General features: G+C 47.0%; 1 protein-coding gene across 1 annotated transcript; it reads left to right on the plus strand.

Annotated features, from left to right (window-relative positions):
* The first annotated feature begins 1,957 nt into the window (after positions 1-1,957).
* Positions 1,958-8,058, plus strand: HTR3D (5-hydroxytryptamine receptor 3D). The gene is given in 9 exon segments (XM_054481118.1): positions 1,958-2,173; positions 4,267-4,325; positions 5,072-5,194; positions 5,457-5,492; positions 5,494-5,624; positions 5,819-5,979; positions 7,098-7,326; positions 7,492-7,707; positions 7,829-8,058. Coding segments are annotated over 8 exon segments (1,143 nt in total). The 5' UTR covers positions 1,958-2,173; positions 4,267-4,308.
* The last annotated feature ends 1,405 nt before the right edge of the window (positions 8,059-9,463 follow it).

Consider the following 9,463-nt stretch of genomic DNA (forward strand, 5'->3'; position numbering starts at 1 on the left):
AAGAAAGAAAGAAAGAAGGAAAGAAAAAGAAAGAAAGAAAAGAAAGAAAAAGGAAAGAAAGAAAGATAGAGAAAAGAAAGAGAATGAAAGAGAAAGGAAAGAAAGAAAGAAAGTAAGTAAAAGAGATAGCAGCAGGGTCTAACAAGTTCACGTGCCACCTGGAGGCAGTGATAGTCATACGTGCCTTCTCGGTGACGCACTGTACGCCAGAGTGACTTTAAAGTATGAGGAAGCCATTAGCACTGCTCCAGGGACCACATATTTTTGCTTCTTCTTCTCCAGACTGATTTGCCATATTACTTTTGGAGGCTAGATTCAGGCCCAGTTAAAGCACAGGGTGAGTTATTCCTCTGTGACATTCTTTTGTCACCAAGGGGTCTTGTTAGAGAGGCGGTTAATGCCAGCTGATATATGTATTATTCAAAGGTAGGGCTCAAGGTGTGGTCTGAGATTTTTTTAAAGGTTAACATCATCTTCAAGTACCCAGAGAAGTGCCAAAGAGAGGAAGATGGAAAGAGGCTGGTTCCATGGGAAAGGATTCCTCCTTGGCTTCATCTTCCACCTGCTGCTGCGAGGTACCGTAAGATAAGAGCAAGAGCTGAGCAGACATGTAACTCTTGGGAAGCAGAGAAAACAGGCTAATATTTGTTATTCCGAGATAGTCAATGATTGGATGTTCATTAAGGTAAAAATGATGCTGATGACATTGACAGCTTTGTACCTCTTCCTAGGATCCTAACATTTAGTTAACTCTTTTCTTTTCTCTTCTTTTCTTGTTTTTTTTTTTTTTGAGATGGAGTCTCGCTCTGTTACCCAGGCTAGAGTGCGGTGGCACTATCTCAGCCCATTGCAACCTCCACCTCCTAGGTTCAAACGATCTCGTGCCTCAGCCTCCCGAGTAGCTGGGATTACAGGCACCTGCCACCACGCCTGGCTAATTTTTGTATTTTTAGTAGAGATGGGGTTTCACCATGTTGGCCAGGCTGGTCTTGAACTCCTGTCCTCAGGTGATCCGCCCGCCTGGGACTCCCAAAGTGCTGGGATTACAGGCGTGAGCCCCTGAGCCCAGCCTGGGAACTCTTTTAAGATAATCCGGCCAGGCGCGGTGGCTCACGCCTGTAATCCCAGCAATTCGGGAGGCCGAGGCAGGCGGATCACAAGGTCAGGAGATCGAGACCACCCTGGCTAACACGGTGAAAACCCGTCTCTACTAAAAATACAAAAAAAATTAGCCAGGCATAGTGGCGGGCGCCTGTAGTCCCAGCTACTCGGGAGGCTGAGGCAGGAGAATGGCGTGAACCCGGGAGGCGGAGCTTGCAGTGAGCGGAGATCACACCACTGCACTCCAGCCTGGGCAACAGAGCGAGACTCCGTCTCAAAAAAAAATTTAAAAAAAAAAAGATAATCCTAGTGATGAAGACTACTAAATGTTAGAACAATCACAGCACATAGTAAGTACTCATTAAATTGAAAAACTGAAATTGATTTGTTTCCTTAAGATCCCATATATCTCACACTACCTACCTGATTACTCCCCTTATCATTAATTTATTAGCATCTATGCCATATTAATACAGCGAGGCGGAGAACTGTGAGTGCAAAATTTGTCACTGACATCACTCACATGGGTCCAGGTTGGAGGTAAGCAAGAGAAGGACACTGGGGGAAGGTGGAGAGGTTGCAGTGAGATTGTTAAGGACGTGGCAGGACACTGTAAAGTGGCGGTCAGGGTTGAGTTTGCATACACATCTGGACAGGTTTTGCATGGGGACAAAACAATGGCACTGAGGATGGATCCTTGACTCAGCTCACCTCATCCGTTTCCACCATTTGCCTACCAGCTCAGCCCACCCTTCCTGGACCAGGAAGGAGGAGCTCACATGCTACTCCCAGTGCCCCCTGTTTTCTCTCCGTGCAGAAACACTCTCCAGGCCCCCTAGCCCTGGCCCTCCTCTCTCAGTCTCTGCTCACTACAGGAAAGGGCGACGTTTTAATTATCAATTGCCCAGGCTTTGGCCAGCACAGGGTGGACCCTGCTGCCTTTCAAGCAGTGTTTCACAGAAAGGCTATCGGTCCAGTCACCAACTACAGTGTCCCCACTCATGTCAACATCTCCTTCACCCTGTCTGCCATCTGGAAGTGGTAAGTCCTCACCCAGCATTGCAGTGGTCTAGTGGTGAGCGGTGGACCCTCTGATTGGATTTTTTTTTTTTTTTTTTTTTTTTTTTTTGAGACAGAGTCTTGCTCTTGTCACCCAGGCTGGAGTGCAGTGGTGCAATCTCAGCTCACTGCAACCTCTGCCTCCCAGTTTCAAGCGATTCTCCTGCCTCAGCTTCCGGCACGTGCTGCCACACCCAGCTAATTTTTGTATTTTTAGTAGAGACAGGGTTTCACCATGTTGGCCAGGCTGGTCTCAAATTCCTGACCTCAGGTGATCCTCCTGCCTTGGTCTCCCAAAGTGCTGGGATTACAGGCATGAGCCACCGTGCCTGGCCCTTTGATTGGATTTTGTAAAATTAGTTACTCACAACAAAAAAATCAAACAACCCAATTCAAAAATGGGCAAAGGACTTGAATAGACATTTCTCCAAAGAAGAAATACAAATAGCCAATAAGCACAAGAAAAGATGTATGTTCAATGTTACTAATAGTTAAGAAAGTGCAGATCAGCGCTACAGTGAGATATCATCTCACACCCATTAGGATGGCTACTATTAAAAAACAAACAGAAGCTGGGCGAGGTGGCTCATGCCTGTAATCTCAGCACTTTGGGAGGCTGAGGTGGGTGGATCACCTGAGGTCAGGAGTTCAAGACCAGCCTGACCAACATGGTGAAACCCCATCTCTACTAAAAATACAAAAATTAGCTGGGTGTGGTGGCAGGAACCTGTAATCCCAGCTACTCGGGAGGAGGAGATAGGAGAATTACTTGAACCCAGGAGGTGGAGGCTGCAGAGAGCCAAGATTGTGCCACTGCACTCTAGCCTGGGCAACAGAGAAAGACTCTGTCTCAAAAAAACAAAACAAAACAAAAAAAACAGAAAATAACAAGTGTTGGTGATGATGTGGAGAAACTGGAACCCTTGTGCACTGCTTGTAAGGATGTAAAATTGTGTAGCCACTGTGGAAAAACAGTATGGCTGTTTCTCAAAATATTAAAAATAGAATTACCATACAACCAAATAATTATAGTTCTGGATAAATACCCGAAAAAAAGTGAAAAAGGGATATTTGTACACTTACATTCATAGCAGAATTACTCACAATAGTCAAAACTCAGAAGCAGTCTAAGTGTCTATTGACAGATGAATGGACAGATTAAATGTGGTACATACTTACAATGGAATATGATGCAGCCTTCAAATGGAACAAAATTCTAACACATGCCACAGTGTGAATAAGCTGTGAGGCCATTATGCTAAGTGAAATAAGTCAGTCTCAAAAAGACAAATAGTGTATTTGTCTAATTTTATAGAGACAGAAAGTAGAATAGCGGTTGCCAGGGGTTGGAGAGAGGGTGAAATAGGGAATTACTGTTTAACGGGTGTAGAGTTTCCATTTTGCAAGAAGAAAAGAGCTCTGGTGATGGAGAGTGGTGGCTGGACAACAATGTGAATGTGTTCAACACCACAGAACTGTACACTTAAAATGGTTAAAAGAGTACATTTTATGTTATATATTTTTATCACAATAAAATATTGAAAAAATTATTTTTAGCCTGGGCAACATGGTGAAACCCCATCTCTACTAAAAATACAAAAAATTAGCTGGGCGTGGTGATGTGTGCCTCTAATCCCAGCTACTCGGGAGGCTGAGGCAGGAGGCAGGAGAGTCGCCTGAACCTGGGAGGCAGAGGTTGCAGTGAGCCGAAATGGCGCCACTGCACTACAGCCTGGGCGACAGAGCAAGATTCTGTCTCAAAAAAAAGAAAAAATGATTTTTAAAAGTGTTTAAAAAATTAGAGGTGCATTCGGCGGGGGTGGGGAGTGGAAAGGCATGATAAGAAATGCTGTAATGACATTACTGCAGGTAAAATCTGTTCTTTTCGGAATACTTGTCAAAACATATTCCCCATGGACCTTCATACTGTGTTTTTCATTTACATTTTCCACGTACCTTGAATTGTTTTGATCTACATTTTTCAGTGGCTTAGATCAAAAATTGTTATTGCCACATGGAACAGCCTTGGACGTGAACAAGGAGAGGGTGGTGGCGTGGGACCTGCCTTCCTGGAGTTAATCATCTAGATGAAAGCTGCTACTCCAGGATTCACACCTTCAACTGGTGACATCGTTCCTGTGGCTAAATATGGTATGACAAACTCAGTTTCCCCTTTCCTCTACTCTGCTCTCTTTTTTCCACTCCTAGGTCCAGCTTTGCTGATTATATTGGTTAAAGCTGAGAATATCCATAAATTAGACAAGTTCAAATAGACCAATAATGAAAATACAAAACTTTCTGATTATTCTGCTGGTTTAGGAGGACAGAGAAGGGGCACAGGGAGAAGGTGGTATACACTAAGGCCATGGCAGCCAATGCTTATGTGGCTCCATCCCAGGGAATCCTGAGCCAAGCTCAAGCTCTGTCTTGAGAATACTGAGGTAAGCAAGCAAGGCTTTGTTAGTGTGATGGCTGTCACCAGAGAGGTGGCGGGAGAGTGAAGAAATGGGGGAAAAAAAGGAATGGGAAGGTGCAGAAGACAGAGCAAAACGAAAACTAGTTCCCTCTCCCTGTTTCTCTCATGCCATGGTTTCCTACAGACCTAGCACAATCAATTCTTTTTTTTTTTTGAGAGAGAGTCTCACTCTGTCGCCCAGGCTCAGGGGCAGTGGTGCGATCTCAGCCCACTGCAACCTCCACCTCTTGGGTTCAAGAGATTTTCCTGCCTCCTGTCTCAGCCTCCTGAGTATCTAGGATTACAGGGGCCCACAACCACACCCAGCTAATTTTTGTATTTTTGGTAGAGATGGGGTTTCACCATGTTAGCTAGGCTGTCCTGAACTCCTGACCTTCAGTGATCACCTTCAGTGATCCCCCCAGCCTTTCAAAGTGCTGGGATTACAGGCATAAGCCACCATGCCCGGCCTTGGCACAATCAATTTGTGCAGTGGAACCCAGATGAATGCAGAGGCATCAAGAAGTCCGGCATGGCAACTGAGAACCTGTGGCTTTCAGATGTCTTCATCGAGCAGTCGTGAGTCTCAGGGCCAAAAAAGCAGAATGGAAACCACATCTACGGGGAAGGACACAACGTTACCAATAAGGCCACACAAAGACTCAACTTAGAAAAGAGCAGAGTCTGAATTGAAGAGCTTACAAACCCCCAGAATATGATTATAGGTAGAAGAGAGAAGAGTGGGGCTGGAGCTCAAGAATGGGATGAGCTGAGAGAGAAAGAAGGCCAAGTCTGATGGAGAAATGCACAGCACCTACCTCCCTGTCCTTCTCCCACACAGCATCAGTGTGGATCAGACACCTGCAGGTCTCATGGCGTGTCAATAGTGAAGGTCACATCAAATACAACAAGCCAATGTGGGTGGTCAGCATCTGTAAGCTGGACACCTTCTATTTCCCCTTCCATGAACAGAGCTGAACGCTCTCCTTCAGCTCTTTCACCTACACAGGTAAGTGGGGCTCACTAAAGTAGACTGTTGAGAGGCAGAGAAAGGGCTTTGAGTGAGAAGAGGACAGAAAGCTGGGAACAGTGAGGGAATCTTGCTGAAAAGGGCCTGGAAGCTAAGCAGTGAGGGATCCAACAGTCTGGGCAAGGGACTTGGGAGCATTTGGGGAGGCTGAGTCTTCTGGGCCTGCTTTGCAGTGGAGAACACGAGCCTGGCCATGGAGAAGGACGTCCAGGAGCTTTCAAATACATCACAGAACCTCATTCAGAAGAAGGAGGGAGTGGTACTGCTGGGTATCCAACAAAGAGCAATAAAGGTGACCATGGTCACTAACCAGTATGAACAAGCCATCTTCTATGTGAGCTCAGGGGCTGAGATGAGGTTTCACCATGTTGGCCAGGCTCGTCTGGAACTCCTGGCTTCAGGTGATCCACCCACCTCGGCCTCCCAAAGTGCTGGGATTACGGGGGTGAACCATGGAGCCCGGCCTTTGTCACTCTTTTTTTTTTTTTGAGATAGAGTTTTGTTCTTGTCACCCAGGCTGGAGTGCAATGGCATGATCTCAGCTCACTGCAACTTCCACCTCCCGGGTTCAAGTGATTCTCCTGCTTCAGCCTCCTGAGTAGCTGGGATTACAAGGGCCTGCCACCACGCCCAGCTAATTTTTGTATTTTTAGTAGAGATGGGGTTTCGCCACGTTCGCCAGGCCGGTCTCGAAGTCCTGAACTCAGGTATCTGCCCGCCTCAGCCTCCCAAAGTGCTGCGATTACAGGCATGAGCCACCGCACCCAGCCTTTTGTCACTTTTTTCACTGACAAACCTTCCGTACTAAAACAATACCTGGTACTCAGTAAATAGTTACTAAATAAAGCATCCCTTGAGGAAGAAACAAAGGCTCTATGCCAGTGATTCACAGTGAGGGTGAGCTTCCCCTTCCCCAATGGCTGTCAGAACTTTTTGGAAGGCACGAATTTTTGTTTATTTTTAAAAAGATATGGTAGAAAGAGTTAGGAAACCCTGCCTTAGGGATATGATGATGCCAAATCCTGATAACCCCAAAATATCTGATACTGTCTGCTTTCCCTCCCACTGGTCTCAAATGTTCCCCTGCAAAGTCACTGGAGATTAGACCTCGATGAGAAAAGCAATTAGAAATGAAAAGATAAAACATACGCGATGCCTAAGTCGGTGGTTCCACAGTCTTGCTAAGAGCACATCGGTAGGAATAAAAATTTAAGTGGAGAAAGTTGACACCTTGGGCCAAAAGGAATGAGATACATTTCAGAGGTAAGCGGCATGGGAGACTCTAACCTTGTGAGACGCCTTTGGATGGAGAGACCGGACGCTGAAAGGGACGGGAGGTAATATTTTCTTACTAGACAGTTTGGCCTGGGACAAATCCCAGTTCTTACTCTTACCTGTCTTGACAGCCTCCCAGCCTACTCCTCACTTACCCCTCCCTCTCTTCCCCACCAGGTGGCCATCAGGCGCAGGCACAGGTGCAGGCCCAGCCCCTACGTGGTAAACTTTCTGGTGCCCAGTGGCATTCTGGTTGCCATCGATGCCCTCAGTTTCTACCTGCCACTGGAAAGTGGGAATTGTGCCCCATTCAAGATGACTGTTCTGCTGGGCTACAGCGTCTTCCTGCTCATGATGAATGACTTGCTCCCAGCCACTAGCACTTCATCACACGCTTCACTAGTACGTCCTCATCCATCAAGAGACCAAAAGCGAGGTGTGGGTTGAATGGGGAGAGGGACAGGCAGAACCAGGCGAAGTGAAAAGGGATCCTGGAAAAAGATCCTCTGGGAAAGAAACAAGAAATTCTAGGTGGCGCCTCTGGCCCTCATGCGGACCCCCTTGCCTGCAGGTGTCTACTTCGCCCTGTGCCTGTCCCTGATGGTGGTCAGCCTGCTGGAGACCATCTTCATCACCCACCTGCTGCACGTGGCCACCACCCAGCCCCCACCCATGCCTTGGTGGCTCCACTCCCTGCTGCTGCACTGCACCAGCCCAGGGAGATGCTGTCCCACTGCGCCCCAAAAGGGAAATAAGGGCCTGGGTCTCACCCCCACCCACCTGCCTGGTGAGGGAAGTCGCACTTCCTCTTCCCCCACCTCTACTTCTCTGCTCCTGCCTCCTTCCCTGTCTCCCTCCCTCCACAGGTGACATTTGCAGCCCATGGCTGAATCTCTATCTTTCTGTAGGTGTGAAGGAGCCAGAGGTATCAGCAGGGCAGATGCCAGGCCCTGGGGAGGCAGAGCTGACAGGGGGCTCAGAATGGACAAGGGCCCAGCAGGAACACGGGGCCCAGAAGCAGCACTTGATGGAGCTGTGGGTGCAGTTCAGCCACATGATGGACGCCCTGCTCTTCCGCCTCTACCTGCTCTTTATGGCCTCCTCCATCCTCACCATCAGATGCCTCTGGAACACCTAGGCAGGTGCTCACCTGCAAACTTCAGTCTGGAGTTCTTTTTGCCTCCAGAAACCAGCCAGGTTCTCATTCCTGTCTGAATTTCAGCCTCGCAGTCCTGGCAACGACCTCATTTTTAACCCAGTCCTCTGTGTAGTTTCAGACCAGACCTGAATAGTCTCCTATGCCCTCCAAAAGTTGGGTCCTTTGTGCCATCAGCCCCACTCAGACCTCCCATACCTCCCTGGCTCCTCAGGATTCAGGTTCCCAGGGTACGTCCTTGATGAAATCACCCCAATATGCCCCTTTGTGGAAAGTACTGGCTTTTCCCTGAATTCTGTTATGGTAAAAAAAATCTTGGGATTGAGAGTCTTCTTGCAGAAACTTCTCCTCATTAGCCAAAGTAAAAAAGGATTTTCTCTTACGTGTGTGTTTTTTTAAGTCTATCAGACATGTGAAGTGTGGGGAAGAGAAAGAAGGGGCCAAAATCTATTAGAAGGAATTATGGTAAAGCAGAGATTAACTTCCTAAATCCAGTTACTCTGGACTTAAGCTTCAGAAATTAATGTGCCAAAACTAGGCCTCTCCTGCTTAAACAGCGCAGCCTTTTGTCACAGCCTGACATATGACTCATTCATCATTAAGTACTTAGAGTGTTAACATAATCCTGCATTACCGTTAAAGTGTCTGTGTTGCAATTTGAGTTGATGTACCCTTAATCATGCTAAGAAAAGAACATAAGGCCAAGGGAAGCACATTTGAAAATGACATCTACTTTACTTGAGAGGAACACAAATGCCCCCGTATGAACTGGAAAGTGCCTTTTCCTAACACTTGCCTTATTATTTCGAAGGTCTTTGCCTAGGGAGCACTGGCTGCCTTGCACAAGTTGAGGGTCCGCTGTGCCCTTGGACATGAGAGCTAAGGCATTTGTTGGTTCAGAAAGCACCTATTTAAGAGCAACTTAACTACAACTCAAACATCATATTTTCTTTTTTGCAACAATTTATTTCCATTTCTTTTCATTTATTCTACTACTTTCTATCTGTAGCTCATATTTCCCAAATCATGACCATCTAGGAGTAAAAATAGATTCACAAAATGGTTCACTAAATAATATTTCTCCGGCTTCTCCTCTCCACTGCTCTTTCCCAAACTCCTTCGGCTCCCTCTGGTCACTGTAGATGCCCAAAGGGTGGCAAGGTTGCTAATGTCCACTAGAGGTACTGCTAGTGCCTGCCAAACGTTCTACCCCACATTAGCTGCAAGAGTATCTGCTCTCTCAGAGCCGTAGCCATGGTCGGGACTGGATCCTGGAGCTACAGAAGCTCCCAGCTGGATGCTGCAACCGCAGGACCAGCTGTCACTTGCTTTTTTCTTTCAGTTCCACTGGGACTCCAGAGGGGCCCATGGGCATCTGGGGTGTTAA

Source organism: Pongo pygmaeus, chromosome 2, assembly GCF_028885625.2.
Source record: "Pongo pygmaeus isolate AG05252 chromosome 2, NHGRI_mPonPyg2-v2.0_pri, whole genome shotgun sequence".
NCBI lineage: Eukaryota > Metazoa > Chordata > Mammalia > Primates > Hominidae > Pongo > Pongo pygmaeus.